Source organism: Carassius gibelio, chromosome B23 (genome assembly GCF_023724105.1).
Source record: "Carassius gibelio isolate Cgi1373 ecotype wild population from Czech Republic chromosome B23, carGib1.2-hapl.c, whole genome shotgun sequence".
NCBI classification, from domain to species: domain Eukaryota; kingdom Metazoa; phylum Chordata; class Actinopteri; order Cypriniformes; family Cyprinidae; genus Carassius; species Carassius gibelio.
The window spans coordinates 16,713,458-16,733,384 of record NC_068418.1 but is presented as its reverse complement, the minus strand read 5'-3'; the positions used below and the strand labels follow the sequence as shown (position 1 = coordinate 16,733,384).

The window sequence follows — 19,927 nt, the reverse complement described above, 5'->3', positions numbered from 1 at the left end:
GATATAATAAATGATCTGAAACTTCACAGACACATTATAAAAAGGGCCATAATAGTTTTCATTTAAAAATATAAATCATTCATGCATTCCTCAATGATTCAAACCTGTTGATACATCTTGAACTATAATTATTGTATTCGTTTTTCCTTGCCAAGAGGACAACAGAAGTAAAAAGTGGCACGACTCTCCCGATAATTGCTCCATTTGGTTTTATGGTTTCTGGAAACCTCTTTTGTTTTCCCATATATTGTTAATGCACGTTTCCCGCATGTTCTAATCACTGTTTCATGTTCCAAATAGTCTTTTGTTCTGTCATAAACAAAATTTCCCAAAGGCAAATCTGCAGCATCACTAAGCGAATTAAACCCAAAAGTCTAAAGAACCATTTAGAATATGATGCAGAGAACGATTTTAAGCTCCAGTAACATGAATTACTCACACTATCTTGGTTTTTCCCTTATAATGACACAGTGTCTCAAACCAGACATTTTTACTTTTATCTGCTGAAGAGTAAACATTTTTCATTTGAAGTAAAATTGAATTCACGTGAACTGGATAATATCTATTAGGAAGTGCCCCAAGCAAATCTGATGTCAGAACAAGTACTTCTCATCTGATTTGTTCTTCCCTAGCTGGAAGTAGTTTATGGCTTACTAATGTACAAGCATAATAGATCAAACAAACTGTGCAATGATGGAGAGAGATGGAAATCAGTATGCAGCTCTGATGCCAGAAACAGCACTCAAGCCATTCCATTAAAGCCCTAAATCTCAATGGCCTTCCATTCACACTGAATATTAAGATGGCTCAATGAAGATATCCGGCATTTATTTCTAATCTTCTCATCTAATACTCTCATCAACTTCAAGCTATTATTAGAGGATTCATTAATTGAAACTGGTGCATACTACAATATGTTTAAAGATCATTTATAAAAGATCAAGCTGCAAATGTGAAATTAATAAAAGTTATTTGAGCTGAACTGATAATGGTGTTCTCTCTGAGCAGATCCCTATGTGAAAGTATCCCTCATTTGTGATGGAAGACGCCTGAAAAAGAAGAAGACCACAACAAAGAAAAACACCCTGAATCCCACTTATAATGAGGCCATTATCTTTGACATCCCTCCAGAGAGCATGGACCAAGTCAGCTTGCAGATCTCAGTCATGGACTATGACCTGTACGTAACACAAACAGCTATTTTTAAGTTTTATATTGAAAATAATTCGAATAATATTTAATAATAAATAATTCTTAATAAAAAAACATCTGAGCAGTTTGAAATGCCTTGAGAAAAGCATGACAAAATTGCAATTCAGGCTTCTAGAAGGAAGCTGATTTATTCGAGATGGATGTATTTTTCTCTTTTGTTTTCATCTTCTCTAAAACATTGTATACATACTTAACCTAAAAATGCTTTGCCAATAGTATTCATCAGTTCAGTTGTCATGCCAGTTAAGCTGAGCTACATTGCAAATAACAACCTGTACAAGAAACATCAGAATAACAGGAACACCAGACATCAGAATGATCTCATGGTTCATGTGCTTTAGTCGGAAGAGGAAAAGGTCAGGTGTCAGAGCATTTAGCACTCACCTCTCTACAGGCGGGTGACTGGGCAAAGAACCAGGTACATATATTTTACCAAACATTCTCAAGTCTCAAACAGTTGGTTTGTGGTACTGAGAGTTTCTGAGAAAGGAGCACACACTTTATTAAATGTCAGAAACTGCTATTTCACAATTCTCTTCTGTGGGTTCACAAAAGGACTCACGTAAAGTTCAGCACCGCTGAGGTAAATGTATGCTGATTTCTTTATCCTGTGGCATATCATCTACTCTCTCTGAATATGCACATATTTTACACAGATACCATTTTGCAAGAGGTTAGTTGCACTGGCATACAAACTCATATCGTTGTCTTTTAACAAAAGGCTTTTAGGTCATGCAAACTTTGGTATATTATTCATTGTCAGTGTGGATGTTTATTTTTGATCACTTAAAGCAATAGGTCGTCCAAAAAGAAAAATTTGCTGAAAATGTACTCACCTTCAGGCCATCCAAGATGTAGATGAGTGTGTTTCTAAATTGAAACAGATTTGGAGAAGATCAGCATTACATCCCTTTTCACCAAAGGATCATCTGCAGTGAATGAGTATCGTTAGAATAAGAGTCCAAATAGCTGGAAAAAGAAAAAACATGATAATAATTAATAAGTAATCCATCAATCCTTTCAGTCCACTCCAGACCATCAATTAAAAAACGGTGTTTTTAAGAAACAAATCCATCATTAAACCATTGCTTCTGGTCAAAATATGACTTCATAATCCACAATTTAAACACTACTTGATTTTTGTTCATATTTCTCTTCTCATTCAGGAAAACATTTGCACTGGAGAAAGTAATGTTATGGATAAATGTCTTCATTGCAAACACACAGTTAGTGAATTACTTGTGAACTTTTATTCTGATGGCACCCATTCACTGCAGAGGATCCACTGGTGAGCAAGTGATGTAATGCTGATGTAATGTGTCCTGGATGACCTGAGGCTGAGGATGAGTAATAGATAATTTGGTAACAGTTTATTCTTTTTTTCAGGGTGGGGCACAATGAGATAATTGGTGTGTGCCGTTTGGGCAGTGGTGCTGAAGGTTTAGGTAGAGACCACTGGAATGAGATGCTTGCATATCCCCGTAAGCCAATTGCACACTGGCACCCCCTGCTGGAATCTAAGAAATCAGAAAAACAGGTAAGTAACCTCCCTCCAGCAAATGTAAACACACATATGAGGGGTAGAAATGATAACTCTCTGAATTACTGTATATATAGAACTAAGAACTAAGTTTTTTATATACAAATTGCATTTCCAGAATTCATTTCTGACCAGTCACCAATCTTTCTTTGTAAACATTCAGATACCTCTAGTCACGTCCTCACACTTGCACTGTGATTTATGAATAACACATGAGAAGAATATGTCAGTGCTGATTTTAATTTACACTCTGAAATTCTGTCCCCTTTCTGACCTGTGATCAAGCGTTAATCATGAGAGGGGGTTGTATTTGGCCCTATGCAAATGTTAGGTTATCACATTTTGATCTCTTTGTTTATTTTAATAATGTTCTTGCTGTGTTCAAAATAATAATATGCAGTTTTAATACAATTTTCCTTTGTTTTGAACAAACATCATTAAATATGATTCAGTTGAGGTCATGTCTAGGCATCTGTGCATTGTGTTTGGAGGTGTAGCTCTTTGTGGCGAGTGGGGCATTTACATTTAATAAAGTAGGTCTGAGCAATAAACAAAGGCTTTCAGAGACCACAAAAAAAAAATTTTTGGGGTTATAGTTGGGTTATAGTTTTCAATAGATTTTGAGTTAAATTATCATATATTATTAGAACTCACCCTTATTGAGATTAGTGTTCTCCATAGTTAAGTCGAACAATGCTTACATTGTCCATTTTTACACTGAATAAATTAGTTTGCAAAGTCTGCAGTTTTCCGGTAGAATTTGGGTACATTTAAACTATTGTCATGGGTTAGAGGTTTGACATATCAAATAAATTGTAATTGACAGTGCATGTATAGAAATGTTTTAACTTTTCATATTCCTCAAATTATAAAACTAGTGCTAGATTAGAGGCCAGCACTGGTATAGAGGGAAAGTTTGAGCTCCTTAATGAAAAGTTGATTTTGATTCTATTCAAAGGCCTTCCAAAAGGCTAATTCTCTTTTTACAACTGTGTTATATTGTAAAATGCAAATAATTGCATAAAACACAAGATATTAATTAGCAGAGTAGGTTCATTTGTTTGCTGATGAACAATTAATCATGATTAATCACATCCAAAATAAAAGTTTTTCTGGATAATATCTGTGTATGTTCTGTGTATATTTATTATGTATATTTACAGACACACAAATACAGTATGAATTTTGAAAATATTTATATGGATTTACAAATCAATATTCATTATATAAACATTAAACAAATCTTAAATGCATGCATGTGTGTGTATTTATATATAAATAATAAATATACACAGTACACATGCATATATTATGTGAACAAAAACTTTTACTTTGGAAGTGATTAACCTCGATCATTTGACAGCACTAGTTAATCTGTACTGTCATGTGTGCACTTTGCTAAAGTGGAACAGGATTAGGTGTGATTGGACTTGCTTGCTTTGCTCAGTATAATTGAAACAATATATACTTTTTTATTATTTAAAAAATATATTCATATATTGATTTTATATATTTTTCATTATAGAAAATAATTCTAATAACGCTATTAACAAGCATTTTCAACTTGTAATATAACTTCAGTTACATCTATTTCATGCAACCACAGATTGAAATCCACTCTATAGAGTGCAGCTCTTCTGCTATAATAATAAACTTCTCTATAATGCTCTCATTGATGGGTTTCTCATATGTCTTCTCTTACAGTGGAAAGCTAGAACGGCCAGTTTTGACAGTCAGGGGTCTTGTCCCTCCCCCAAACCTCCTGCCAGCCCTTGATCAGAGCCATATGTAAAACTACAGGCTCAGCATCCTCTGTTTGTCACTCCGATGAAAACGAGAGCCCTGCTATTTCAATTTTCTCCTATGGGTTGCTTTAGATGGTTCCCAAACACTGATCTAAGATCCTGCTGTCTTTGCCCTGATGTTCACCATGTTCAAGCTGTTCCAGTTCGTACGATCCTCAGTCAATTCTTAGGAGTGTTTTACAAACCTCTGTACCTAGAATACTATTCAAAGCCAATGTTGTGTACCTAGAATAGGTTGGTATCGTCAGCGGAGATGTTTCTTTCCCATATGAATTTTCCTGAAGTATTGAAATCCGATGCAGTGTTCTGCAAGCAGTCTATGCGCAAACAGACGTTTCTGCACAACACTGCAAGGCTCTTTGTAGATGGCTCTGCTCTGATCTAAAGACTTTGAAAGTTGGATCAACTCTTGGAAGTACTGGGAATGAGGTCAGAAAGGTTGGTGTATACAGTAAAATACTGAGGGAAAGGACATTGTTTTGTGTGAATGAGAAAAAGAAAGGAATGGATTTGTCATGTGCTGTATACTACGAACAAACCCTTTTCTTTGTCAAATCCTTGTATGAAAACTGTGTGAAGGTACACATTTTATGAAGAATATTTGAATATTTATCAGTTTATAGATGTTGTATAAATGTTATGTGTAAAAAGAGACTAAATTTATCGGAGCACAACAAACTTTTCCTATCCATTAATACTGTATCTTGCCAAAACAAAGACGTTTACTTGTAAAGAAGTTCCCGTTCGCACACAAAAACACTTCAAATGTAGCTGAAAAAACTTTTGATTACATTAATATTCATCGGCGAGACCTTGAGTACAAAAGTGGGCATTTAAGGTAAAAGTGCTGAAATATTCATAGAGGTCTGATTTGATTTATGTGGCTTTTATTCACTTTGTTACAATAGCATTTAAAGAGCTACAGAAGCGGTTCTGAATATTAGTAACACTACTTTAATAGCAATTCAATTCCTTTTTCAATCTTCCTGCTGTTTCAATCTAATGTTGACATCTCATTCATCTTTTGACATGTAATTTCATTGTAAGTAAAATTGGACTGTCAAAGTTTTCTGTATTTTGACACATTGTCTGGGAAAATGTCTTGAGTAAACAATGTATGCTCAAACTTATATATATATAATATATATGTTTGTGTGTGTGTGTGTGTGTGTGTGTGTATTCATATTCTGTATTGCATAAAAGAGCAGGATTAACATTACAGCATAAAAATATAGGCAATTAATTTTACGTTCCTCTTCAGATTTAAATTTTTATTTGCTTGTTTGATTTTAATGTAGACAAAAGGGATACTTGAAACTATGTGAATTAAACGGTGAATCAGTTATCTGTATAACTCAACTATTTGACTGATCAGTTTCTGTAAATTAAAAAGAATAAAAAAAGAATGCCATATTGCCCAATAATTAATTTTATAATATGTAATGCACAACAAAGTTAAACTGAGCAATCAAAATAATAAATAGTATTACTTTTTGGATTTTTAATGTCATAAATGGTTTAACAAAATTCAATACTTTCATTGCCCGCAATATTTTATTTTGTTTATCCCTGTGGTTTTAATAATTTTGTTTTACATGGTTAATTCATACATAACAGAACATAGGCAAACCCCTGCTAAATGCTTATTTATGATTACTGAAGTTAAATTCATTCATTCATTTAAAAAAGAAGAAGTAGTTACAACACTGTATATGCTGGAAACAAATGACATAAATGCATAGAACTTCTGTTCAAGCTCCTGGACATTTTGACTCTATGTTTCAAACACAGAAATTCACAGAAATTCAATGCGCGTACAAATGCACAAGAGCTGACCCTTGATAGAAACAACCTACTATGCAGGAAGTCAATTGACAGATGGTGGGCACGGTTCAAGATACCAGAGCAAAGACTTTACACTGATCTCCAGCTGGTGTTGCTGAAATATCTTAAAATATACATGGCACTTGGGGCTAGTTTTACACAATGTCCCCCATCATCCCCTACGGTATCTGTTAAGCTTTAAATATTTCTATATAGTAAAATAGATTTAATATTTTAACAGAATCTTTAAAAATTCCAAGTCAACTTGTTGAAGAAATGGTTGTGACAAAGTACAACTTTTGGTCCCATTTTTACAATATCACCAATGTTGTAATACTCCGAAAACAAGAGTGTGTTTCTGTAGGTGAATGTAAAATTAATAAGGTTTAGATCTGGTTCTTTACCTCATCACTAACTTTTGTGTGCTGGTGTTTTTGCCCCCTTGTGAATCTGAACAACTTTCTAATTTTGTATTGATCATTTGTACTTGCAATATAACTTGTAATGTTTGAAAAAGTTCTTGTATTTCAAAAATGCCAAAATAAAATGTTGGTTCAGTCATTTCAAGGATGGAGTTGCTTCTTCTCAATCTTGTGAACATCAAATCACAAAAAGTGGGTTAGCATTGACCAATCACTTATTGAGTCTCATATTTTTTATAATATGTGCAACAAAAGCAATATACCTGTGTATTCTTAAAGATAAAGGATTAGTTCACCTAAAAATGCCATTTTTGTCAAGTTGTTCCAAAACCAAAGACTTTTTTTATTATTATTATTTAATATTTTTTTCTGAATGCTGTTGACCATTTAATTACAATGGACTGGACGGCAGCAAGGAAACAAAACTACTATAATAAAAGTGGTTGCATGTGTTTATATTGTAAAAGAGATTATATTTCAAGTCTTCTGTTTTATTAGAAACAGGCCTATATTTAAGTTATCTTAAATTAGTATTGCAGAAAAAAAGCAGGGTTTAAATTTTAACAGGGTTTAAAATATTTTGTTTTCATCTCGTTTGAGATTTAAAGTTGATTCAAATGAACAGATAATCTTCCCCTTCAGTATCAGAGAATTGAACTTGAGACCAGGTTCAGTCGTGAGCAAATTATTGTGAACTGGATCAACCAATTAATTTAAAAGTTCTGACTTATGGTGGTTTTGTGTGCTTTTTGAAGCTCAAACACCTCAATTCTCGTCCATTGTACCTGAATGAAAGAAATATGAGTTTTCTTCAGTTTTCTTTAGAAGAAATTAACCCATAAAGACTTGATAATAGGAAGGTGAGTAAATAATGGCAAGATTTATGTTTTCCAGCAAAATCACAAAAAACTCTTCGAACCCAGAAACAGACAGACCTTTAAGAGCTAAAAAAAGGGCCACTATTCCTCAGGTGGTGGCATGATCGCCCATAACTTCTTCTTCAGCGATAGTTTATACAGAATCTGGTACCCATCATCCCAAGCATAGAGCTGCCGCTCCTCAGGATTGTATTTGAGGCTGGAATGGGCACCATAGCGCCTGGGGAAATAAATCAAAGGGGCCTCTCCGCTGCTTACCATGTCATTCACATCAAACACACACTGCACACGCGAGCGGCTCGGTGGCTTGGTGTTGTAAACCACATAGACCGTGCCGCAGACAATAAAAGCAGCTTCAGCATTATTCCTAGGACACGCCGTGTCCCACATCTGCTCTATATCCAGAGAATCTATATCCATTTTAGCAAGATTAATAGTGTCTCCAGCCGGATACAGCGCCCATAGCCCATCCTCATCTGCCACCAGGTCCACCAGTGTCTCTGGATTGAGCTGGTACACCGGGCTGCGGTCATCCATGGGAAAAACTGCGCTGTCTGCAACAGAACCATTCTTGAGGTCATACTTGATAATTTGGAGCTCTGAACTTTCACTGACGTAATAGAGAAAGCCGTCGTAGACTGCATGACCGGTCCCGTTCCAAGCGGCGGGCACAGTGATCAGTCTGCCTTTAGACACGCCTGATGATGCCGAAAGATCTCGCACGGAGTTGAACTCGTACAGCGTGTTGTCGGACGTTCCGTTAAAAACATAGACTTTCGCTGATCTGGCATCTTTGGTCCAGACACCTTTCGGGCTTCCCAATCTCTTAAGGATCTTCATAGCTTTCAGACTGGATATGATGTTCACGCACACTGACGATGAAAACAAACATGATTAATGTCAACGGGAAGAGTCCTATGATTAATATGGCAAACTCTGAAAGCAATTTATACAGACTGCATAGTTTGCACAAGCACTGGAAGAGCGCTTTATGAAAAATGAAGCCAAGATTGTGAGTTTAAACCCTTGTTTTTCTTTATTAAAGAAATAAACCAAGTAAACTCACATCGTGAGCCTTCAGCAGTGAAAGATCCACTCTTAAATGCCATGTCTGCTGTTATAAATTTACAGGCAAGGGAGGATTGTGTTGGGCTTAATGAGGATATCTGTTAATACTTCATTATAATACACAGGCCGTTGGGAACTATTTCTAAGATACATAATTTTGAAGACACATAATTTATTGAAACATTTTGGGCTTATACATTTTGGGCTTAATAGATTCGTCTGTCATACTTTGTCACATTTTGCTGCTAAAATTCTATTAAACATATTCAATAAATTAAAGAGAGCCCAATTGTTCCCCCCCAAAAATATAATAAAGCTTATAGCAATCGTCCAATCAAATATATGCTAATGGAAATTTATTTTATTATTTTTTCCCCCCACTTTTTATTTGTGGATTCCCTTGTCAGTGCTTCTCTTTGTTATAAAATTGTTTTGATGATATATACAGTAATTTTAAAGAATTTGGGGCCAGTAATACAGTTCTTCGTTTATTCATTCATTCATTACATGAATTGTAAATTGTAATAATATTTCACACATATTAATGTTTTAATGTATTTTATGATCAAATAAAGGCAGCCTTGGTGAGCAAAAGAGACTTTTTTCCCAGAAACATTAATGTACAACACATGTAAGTAACTTTTGTTGCCAAATAAATACATTAATTACATGGATTGGAATTTTGGATTCAGTCTTGGAAAAAAAAATGAATGTCTTGTTTTGCTAATGTCTTGGTATTTACTGGACTATACATATTGTTAACAACACCGCACTTCAGACAGAAGAGCAGCCAAATGGAACACATTTACATTTGTCTGCTTTGATTCCATCATATTAACAAAATAGGCGACAAGCCAACAGTTGTGTAACATCTAACCCAAAAGCCAACTGGCTAATCCAGTGAACTGATTGGCTTGATTCTTTATTCCTTGTTTCCTAATCAACAGAACACACCGCATGTTTCCTCTAAATACAATAAACCCCCGGTATAAGACAAGCATTAGCAGAAGCCAGGGTTTTTACCATCAAAGCAAAGAGTGTTTATGAGACGGCCACACGGCCTACAGCACAAGCAAAGTATGGGGGAGTGTCATTGGGATGCTAGTTCTCAAAACAAACAAATGTCTTAAATCAAAGCACATGCTCATCGCTCATACTCTCAGTCTTGAATTGCAGCTATTCATTCTCCCAGTTTGATTTTCCAGTGTTACAATTTTCCAGAGAAAACTCCAAACCTTTCCCCCAAACTGCTCTACTGTGTAATAGCATGCTAAATTTAGCAAGTCTCCCTCGACCAAGACTGAAAGTACATGATCAAAAGTTATGCTTCAGCTGTCAAAACTCAATTCTCCCGACTTACCAGACAACTCAAAGAACTCTTCCTTCTTCCTCTCTCTGACAACCACGTCCTGTTCCACCATTTTGTCTGATGCTTTCACACAAGGCTTAGGGGGATTTTGGGTTTCAATATAGTCCATTTCACGCTCCACACGGTCTACCCGTGCTCCTGCACCCTCCATGTCTGAATGCAGTTTGCTGTGCTCCTTGCCTAACTTCTCCAACAGGTCTGCGGCCTGCTGCCTGAATTCCTTCAGGTCAGAGCTGTAACGATTGTTCTGTTCATGCCACAAGGCAATGCGTTCCTGGAAGAATGACAAACACACTAATGAGTCACTCAGATGATCACAGAGTGCAGCAATTTCTTTCCGGTGATAAACTTATCCCAATGATGAGTTTTCTGTGCATTATTAAAGAGCTTGTGGTAATTATGCTGCAGAAGTGTTCTCTTTTTCCCAGTCAAGGAAACTGTAGAATAAAAAGCTGATTCATTATTTGAAAGGTTTATCACGATCATTATCTGGAGTCAGGGGATGGAGAACCTGAGTAATGTCTGAGAGTATTTTCAAAAGGACTCGAGGGAAGTACAATACATAGTTTTGAACAAATGTAAAAAACCATTGCCTCTATAATTTAGAAATTCACCTGTTCTTGCCGAGTCGGAGTCAACATTTTTGAGATGCTTCAGTTCCATATATCAGATTTAATAAGAGAAAAGGATTAATATGCAACATATTTACAGCTATATAGTGACTTAATTGTATATAATATTTTGATAAAATAAACTCAATAAAATAAACAAAAGATCACGGCCTTATGAGAATAAATTAAATGATCACATATATTATAAAATAAAAATTTATTGTGAAATATTTTTACAATTTAATAATGTTTTCTATTTTAATATATTTAAATCCTTGGGATGTCAAAACTGAATTTTTAGCATCAATACTCCAGTCTTCAGTGTCACGTGATCCTTCAGAAATTAAATTAAATTAAAATTAACATTTATGCATTTACAGAAGCAGACGCTTTTATCCAAAGCGACTTACAGTGTTTATTCAGGGTAACATTTTTATTTTTATTTTTTTAAATCATTCTAATATGCTGATTTGATCCTTAAGAAACATTTCTAACTATTATCAATGTTGAAAACAGTTGTGCTTCTTAATGGTTTTGAGAAAACCATGATACTTTTTTTCAGGATTTTTACTGAATAAGGTTTGAAAATGTGTGTTTTTTGTAACATTATAAATGTCTTTAATGTATTCTTGCTGAATAAAATTTTTAAAAAGAAGGGAAAAACCCTAAACTTTCAAACACTAGATTTTTCTTCAAAGTGCTTAAATCAGTTATTTCAGCAGCTGTCAAATAGGTTTAATGATTTGAGATCCAAAGCCCCCTTGCTGTAAGGGCTACAGAACAATGCTTAAACATTTCACCAAAATATATTACAGTATTAAAAGTATGTGAATATGAAGCCAAATTGCCAATATTGCTATTAAATATGCACAGCATATCACTGTTGTCACCCCAGGGGCCTTTTGCTCCAGGCTAGCTGCTCTAGCTGAATTTAATATTACATGATTTTGAATCAAAACAAACTTTGTTTTGCATACATTTTGTTGCTCCATTAAATATTCATTAAAAAAAATGTTTTTCCAGTAATCATATACTGTACTTTGGGACCAGGAAAAAAACTATTTATTTTAAAGAGCTTTCAGTCCTGTTGTACCCAACCTCACTCTCATTTTATGAAAAAGACTGTTTAATAGTTGAATCAGTGTTATATTTTATCAGTTCAGCCTTACTGAGAAACTGTTCTATCAATCAGAGAGATGTTTCTCTGCTCTGGGGTACAACTTCACTCGGGAAAAGAAAGTTTACGATAAATCTTAAGTAGATGTGAGACATGCATGTCTAGAAAAGTGGACGTCTCTGTAAAATGTGCTGAAAACTAGCAGGAATGCAGAAAGTATGCTGAAATGCAGCCAGATATGCCAAATTGCTCTTACCTCCATAGCAAGCATCCTGTTTTCCAAATAGTTCATCAGGCCTTGATAGTGGTACTGGCCTTTTGAACGAGCCAAAATGGTCAAGAGAATGAAGAATATGGTAGCTTTCATGGTGGTTTTGGAGAAGGGACACTTTCAGGTACTCCACGAAACAAAAGAACACTCCAAGCTCTGTGAGGCTGGTGTGCTGCAGCTGCTTATGGGCCGCCCTTGTCCTCTAGTGAGCATGTGAGAGGAGAAGGGACCAGAAACACGGACTTCCAGGGTTTCAAATTCGCTGGCTCTCTCATTTGGCTGGAATGTTTTTACTAACACTGAGGGAGGAGCCATGAGTCTCTGGCCTCTCTTCATCCTCCAGAGAGTGCTTGAAAGATGAAGTCAGTGAAATACAGTGAAAATATGAATTATATAACATATTATTTCCAATTTATGAAGCTTTATGTTAAAATACACTCTTAAAATTAAGAAATGCAATAGAAGAACCATTTTGGGTTCTTCAAAGAACCTTTCGCTGAGTAGTAGTTCTTAAAAGAACCATTTTTTCTAAAAAGAATATTTTAATATTTAAGAATATAAATTCAATGAACTGTTAATAGGAAATACAGAACCTTTATTTTTAAGATTCTACAGATTGTTGTCCATCAAATGCACAAATTATCTCATACTGGATATTTATTGGTTCAAAAGTGGTTAAATATGACAAACTAAATTTGTTCTGAGTTAACCAAGGACCCCATTTTTAAGTTTTAATAGAAAACCTCTATCATGTTTGCTTGATCAGAAATATATCATATATGGATGAGAAAATCCCATCATCCTGGTTATGCAAATACCAGTGAAAGGGCACTCGATTCATTTAAAGTGAAATGCAACTAAAGATTCCTTGAATGCCGAACTGAATTATGCAGAGTGAAAAACATTTACATTTGACAGTTTTCGATTATTATGATTAAATCTCTCTTCAGGACCAACAAAGTAAATGTTCCTCAATTCTCAAAGGAAAAGCTCTGAGAACTGAAGACTGTTGTTAAGAAAGAATGTGTGGTTTGACTGGGTCAACACTTTGAATTTTTTAAATGCTTTGTACTGTTACATTTTTTCTTTCTTCGTTCTCAGAGTTTTAACCTATTGTCTCAGCGCCCGTCGATGTGCTCTCCAAGTGACTGAAGAAACTGACCTTTTGTTTTGACGGACAGATGAGCTCCATCAAGGATTCACGCAGCCTGAGCTCGATACCAAATATCCAAGAACAAAACTGACATGAGGAGCAAGAACCTGAATGAAGAGGATCCATGTGTGGGCCTACACAGAAACAAGTTTGCAGTGATCAGATCCTACTGCTCTAAGATTGGGTAAGAGTTTGTTTTTGCATTTCTATAGCCAGATCAGTCTAAACTGATAAGTTAAATATATGACAATGCATGCATCATGCTGTGATTTAACCTTGTCCTATCTCTCTTATTTTAAATCTTACAATTTTTCTGGCTCGCTAGTGCATCTGGTGTCATCATGACAACATTCTCAGTTTGCAGACTGGGGAACCATGACAGATTTCTGACTGATTTTATGCCTTTAAACCAAACTACAGTTATGTAGTGTCATGCACTGTTTGTGAGGCTAAATACAAGTCAGTCTATTTTAAAACAAAAATAATCTACAGTAAATATACTATGATTAGCTAAAAGAACTCACAAAACTCATTCTCAGTAGCAAATTTGTTTTAAGTCCACTAGATGGAAGCATAAGCAAGCTGTGAAAATGAGAGTATAGATTACCTGACTTTCCGATTGATGCTTCTTTCAATTCCATTCCATTTGTTACTGTTTTACATGAGGTTTAAATATACAAAAATACTTGAGTAATTTTACTTAATAACTAGACGTAAATATTATTTAGGGGTATTTGTAATTTATTCAAGTACAATTTAAACTGCCTACTTGTACCTGATTACAAGAAAAACAGCTCCTTTAACACTCCCACAAAGGACTGATATTTTTAAAAAGGGTCTTAAAACATACCTTTTTAAAAAGTCTTTTAATGTTTACATTTCTTTTAAACCTTTTAATGTTAAAATTGTTGTTCATTGTTTTGTTTAAATTGCCTTGTTTTATTATGCCGTATTGTAGCACTTTGAGATTTTTTATAAATCAAATTCATTAGGCTATTATTATTATTATTTTACTCCTTACGATCTTATTTAACCTTGACAAGTACTCATTACATTTTTGCATTATTATTCTAATGCACATTAGATAACCAAGAACTGGTTTGTTTTCACGCATCAAGCACACATTTCAGCTTCAGTTATAACTTTTCTCAGGTAAACATCTGGCTTAAAAAGTTCACAATCAAATCTGAGAAAGCATACAGAGGTACAGTGTCAAAGTTTAAAGAGTTTAAATTCTATTTATATTCTAGTGGCCATGATTACTTTATTCATTAAATGTTACAACTCTCCAATCTCTAAATGTTACAACAATGTATGTTAAATTAACTGTAAATCATGTTTAGAAATGTTCTTATTAGGCAGTGGAAAACTCATATTATAATGATATACTGAATAACACTTGTTATTTAATTATTCTTTCTAACAAAGTTTTTTAGCCCATATATTTGTATGAGACCACTTTAAAAACTATACAAAGCTAATACCCTGGTCAATATTTGAATTGTTCTACGGCACAACTTAACATTGTTTGGAGGACGGGCATTTTGGATCTCTGCCTATTCTGGGACTTTATTCCCAAACACATCCGTGCCTTCCTCACTACAAGATTTCAAAGCCCACCTTAATATCTCCTTGCTTCTTGTTTCTGTGATTCCTGACTGTTTTATCTGATCCCTGACTGTATGATCAATTATGACTGTATGAACAATTTTCTATCCTTGCTGACACATTTATTTCCTATATTATCATAAAGCGACCTTGAGTTTAGTGTTCTTACTATCTTTATTGCTATTTTAATTATTACTATTAGTTAGTGTTTGTATTTTTCTTACACACACCTATCGTCAACAAGGTTGTCATATTCACTTTGTGTAGTTTTTGAAGCTTCATCTTTGGACATGCTGCACACCTGCATTATATGCAGATTGCAGAAACATGGATTATTATTTTTTCTAAAACCCTTTGTATTTATCTGAAGAAAGAAAGTTGTGTGGGATGATATGATGGTGTAAAGGCTGTATTTGTTGTGTTCCACTTTGCTACATTTTAATTTGTTGTTGTTGCACTAGATTAATGTTTTTGACCTGCATCCATTGTGCTGTGTTAAAATACATATATTTCAGAATGTCTTATTATTTGTTTTGTCTCTCTTTTCCTTTAATGACGACAGCATTTGAGCTGCATTAACACCACAGGTTTGGGTAAAAACTGATAATGTCCTCCAGCAAGATTTTAACATCTTGAGCTTCAGTACAAGCAAAAACATCTGACTGTCTACACGGAGTCACATGATCAGTTACACATTTTCTTATTAGATTAGTGCACAACATAGTGTACACAATTTCTTTATCATAATACTTCTGTTTGATTTTTAATAATATCTTTACCCTGCTGAATAGTGACAGTAAATATATATACAAAAAACATATACTGTATATATATATATATATATATATATATATATATATATATATATATATATATATATATATATATATATATATATATATATATATATATATATATATATATATATATATATATATATATATATATATATATATATATATATATATATATATATATATATATATATGCTTGTGTTATTTATAGGGTCGTTATAAAAAAAAAAGACTGAGATTATGGTGCCTGCTCTCGTAGAACACTTCTAGCTCCTAAAAACAGTCTAAATACATATGAAAAGAAAGATTTTTATTGGGTCGAAATAATGATTGAGTAGGTCAGAAAGCATGACCACCTAGTGCCAGGTCATATAAAAGAACAGACTGTGCAAAAGCACCATAAATCCCTCTGCCTCTTGTAAATAGCTTTAATACACCCGAGGCGCCAAATCACTTGACCTGTGTTAGCCTCAGCGTTTGGGAACTTTCTGCTTGACTGAATGTTCCGGACCCACCCCCTTTCCTCCCATTCTCTTGCTGTCAGTCCAGGTAATAGTCAAGGCATAATTAGCAGCACGCTCACTTGATACTTATTTTTTTTGACTCCAACCTCGGCCACACTTTGAGGACTTAATCAGGTTGTGGGCCTTGAAAGTCTGGACTTTCCTCTCTACTCTTATGTGATTCAGTGAGTGGTCATTGGGGATGGATCTTCAAAGGCATTAAGATGGGTGTTATTTTATTATAAAGGTTATAATAAAAGGAAACGATTCTTATGAGAAGGTATTTTTTACTTAAAGAGTATGAATTGCAAACATCTATTCATCCAATCTTATTCCATGCTTATCTCTTCAAGCATTTCTGGCTGCAGGACATAGCAACTTGTCCAAATCCCGAATCAAATGACTCTTATGAATCGCTTCATTTCGGTGAATCAAAAACACACAGTGCTACTCCAAATGAGCCTTTTCTAACACTGCACTGTATAACTTTTATGATAGACTATCAAAGCTATGAAATTTACCCCAAAAAATCCAAATAGAACCATTTGGAATCAATTTGGGACTTGATGAACTGAAAGCAAACTGAATTGTGTAATATGTAATGATCCCCAGCCCTGTAGATCTTTCTGTAGGTGGAAAACAAATTATTGTTTGTCAAAGAAACATAGTCATGAAAAATGTACCCTTATTAGAAGTTGTTGGTACTTGAAGAAGCATGTCTGAGAATAATGCCGCCCTCATATAGGTAATAATGAAGGAACGTTTATATAAACCAAAGTGAATTATGTGATGTTTATGCAACATTGCAACACCGCGTAAAAAATGCGGCATTTCTTTTACCAAATCCATTTTCAAAATGTCATCACGCCCCTAATTGGTATATTAAACTACGTGTGTTAGGTCAGCTTTATTGACATCAGACAGGCAGAGGACAGTTGGCAAAGCTTTGGAAAAGTTCTAACAGAGCAGCATTCATTTCAGAGAGCACACACAGTGCAGTCCTCTTGTCCAACAGGTTGGCCATTGGAAATAAAGACACAGTATCTAGACATATCCACAGAGAGCTAAATCCACAGGCAATCATCCCAGCACAGGAGCTCCCAGCTGGTCTCGGCTGTCCCACAGGCTACGTCAGCGGCCAGACTACGCCACCTCTCTCTCCTCACTGAGAACCAAAAACAAACTCTCCCATCAAAGACAAACCTGTTCCCTCGTACCTCACACATGTTCTCCGACAAGCAAGTGGGCTGAAGCAAGCTAAGCATAGCACGTCGTTTTAGGCCCCGCTACAGCTGGGAGACACTTGTGGGTTCATATGGGGCACTGGTCAATGGCCAGCCGTCATGGGGCGTCCAGGATCTTTGGCGAGGCTGAGACACCAATGTCATATTGCCAATGCTCCGCTTGTTCTCGCTCTGAAAGACTTTGTGAGGAGCTGGGGGGTGTGTCTGTGTACCATTATATCACCGAGCACTAATTACACCAGCACTGCTATCCACAACAGGGCTCGACAGCCAAACATGTTGTCTCACGCTCGACTCCAAACAGCCCAGCTCTCAGCGCTAGTACTGTAATATGACTAATATATGTGGAATGCTTCAGAGTTTGCTCCCTGTGTGCTACATAATACAATTAACAGTATCGTAACCGCAGTTGTTATACAGAACGGAGATAATGATGGATCAAAAAATTATGTCTCATCAGGATTTAGATATCACTAGTATTTGCAAAAGGAGGTATTATGAACTTTTGTTACAGCACAGTAAAGACAAGTCTTTCTCTTGACAAACGTACAAAAGACTCAGGAGGTAAACTAATTAATTTTGTTTCTCATATCTTTGACTTGCATTTAATTTTTTCCTAATTCGGAATATGATCAAAGTGGTCAATGCGTACAAGACATTTGGCTGAATATGATTTTATAATGTTACAAGCTAGTCAATAAAATCATACGAACTTCCCTCTTATGCCAGTAGGTGGCAGCAAGTGACTTTATGACTGAGTCAAAACACAGATCATTCAGTCTTTATGACTGAGTTACTGAATCATTGACTCAACAGATTCACAGCACTGCTACTTTGCTCTGTAGTCTCAGGCCCTGTCCACACAAATGCAGGTATTTTCAAAACCGCAGCTTTTTCGATGCAGTTTGGCTGTTTGTCCACACACAAAACGCAGCTCTACATCCCTGAAACCGAAAATTTTTGAAAACTCCTGCCAGGGTGAAGATTTTCAAAAACTCTGGTTGCAGTGTTACCATCTAAGCTCCTAAAAGAGGTGCTTCCAGAAGTCATAGATCCTCTTCTGACTATTATTAATTCCTCATTTTCATTAGGATATGTCCCCAAAACCTTCAAACTGGCTGTTATTAAGCCTCTCATCAAAAAACCACAACGTGACCCCAAAGAACTAGTTAGTTATAGACCAATCTCGAATCTCCCTTTTCTGTCCAAGATACTAGAAAATGTGGTATCCTCACAATTATATTCCTTCTTAGAGAAAAATGTATATGTGAGGATTTCCAGTCAGGATTTAGACCATATCATAGTACTGAGACTAGTGCTGCGTTTGACACAATTGACCACAACATTCTTTTGCATAGACTTGAACACTTTGTTGGCATCAATGGAAGTGCATTAGCATGGTTTAAATCATACTTATATGACCGCCATCAGTTCGTAGCAGTGAATGAAGATGTATCATATCGATCACAAGTGCAGTATGGAGTACCTCTAGGCTCAGTACTAGGGCCGCTACTCTTCATGCTTTATATATTACCCTTGGGAGATATTATCAGGAAACATGGTGTTAGCTTTCACTGTTATGCTGATGATATTTTTCCAACTCAAAAATATATCTAAAGTACGGCCTATGCTCTCAATGTCAAATGCAGAAATGTTAATCCATGCATTTATGACCTCAAGGTTAGATTATTGTAATGCTTTATTGGGTGGTTGTTCTGCACGCTTAGTAAACAAACTACAGCTAGTCCAAAATGCAGCAGCAAGAGTTCTTACTAGAACCAGGAAGTATGACCATATTAGCCCGGTCCTGTCAACACTGCACTGGCTCCCTATCAAACATCGTATAGATTTTAAAATATTGCTTATTACTTATAAAGGCTTGAATGGTTTCCACCTCAGTATTTGAATGAGCTCCTTTTACATTATAATCCTCTACGTACCCTACGTTCTCAAAACTTTGATAATTTGATAATACCTAGAATATCAAAATCAACTGCAGGTGGCAGATCCTTTTCCTATTTGGCGCCTACACTCTGGAAAAACCTACCTAAAATTGTTTGGGAGGCAGACACACTCTTGCAGTTTAAATCTAGATTAAAGACCCATCTCTGTAAACTGGCTTACACATAACATACTAATTTGCTTTTAATATCCAAATCCGTTAAAGGGGGGTTGATATGCTCGTTTTCACTCAATCTCCTGTTAATCTTGAGTACCTATAGAGTAGTGCTGCATCCTTCATATCTCCAAAAAGTCTGAAGTCTGAGGCTGAAACTGAACGAGAGCAGCAGAAGCAACGACTACAGCAGGACGTCTCTATGTGGTATGTAATTAAACTGTATATATTTGCTTAGCGGTTTTGGAAAATGACTAAGTTCCACTTTATTTCGTCTTTTTTTTTTTTTTAAAGGTGTACAAGGTTTACTTGATGTGCTTACGCGCCGATAGCTAAGTTAACAACACAGAGATATTTGAAGCAGTTTTACTCACCGCCTGCGGTTCTAACAC

At 35.4% G+C, this 19,927-nt stretch overlaps 2 protein-coding genes across 3 annotated transcripts in view; one reads left to right on the top strand and one right to left on the bottom strand.

The window, feature by feature from the left end:
• LOC128012160 (synaptotagmin-6-like) overlaps positions 1-6,948 on the top strand; it is a 40,343-nt gene extending 33,395 nt beyond the window's left edge. The window contains exons 5-7 of the mRNA XM_052595214.1: positions 1,009-1,180; positions 2,599-2,749; positions 4,457-6,948. Coding sequence (XP_052451174.1) covers positions 1,009-1,180; positions 2,599-2,749; positions 4,457-4,528 — 395 coding nt within the window. The 3' untranslated portion in view covers positions 4,529-6,948. The remainder of the gene's footprint in view (positions 1-1,008; positions 1,181-2,598; positions 2,750-4,456) is intronic.
• On the bottom strand, positions 2,604-12,361 carry LOC128012161 (olfactomedin-like protein 3B). Of its 2 annotated transcripts, XM_052595217.1 has the most exons (4): positions 12,103-12,361; positions 10,110-10,392; positions 7,739-8,553; positions 2,604-2,729 (listed from the first exon to the last, which is right to left on the bottom strand). In XM_052595217.1, exons 1-3 carry the CDS (start codon positions 12,211-12,213, stop codon positions 7,763-7,765), a joined length of 1,185 nt encoding a protein of 394 aa, XP_052451177.1. In that variant the 5' UTR covers positions 12,214-12,361; the 3' UTR covers positions 2,604-2,729; positions 7,739-7,762. The 2 variants fall into 2 exon arrangements, with proteins under 2 accessions (XP_052451177.1, XP_052451176.1); XM_052595216.1 differs by lacking the exon at positions 2,604-2,729 and having other exon boundaries at positions 6,044-8,553.
• Between the last annotated feature and the right edge of the window lie 7,566 nt (positions 12,362-19,927).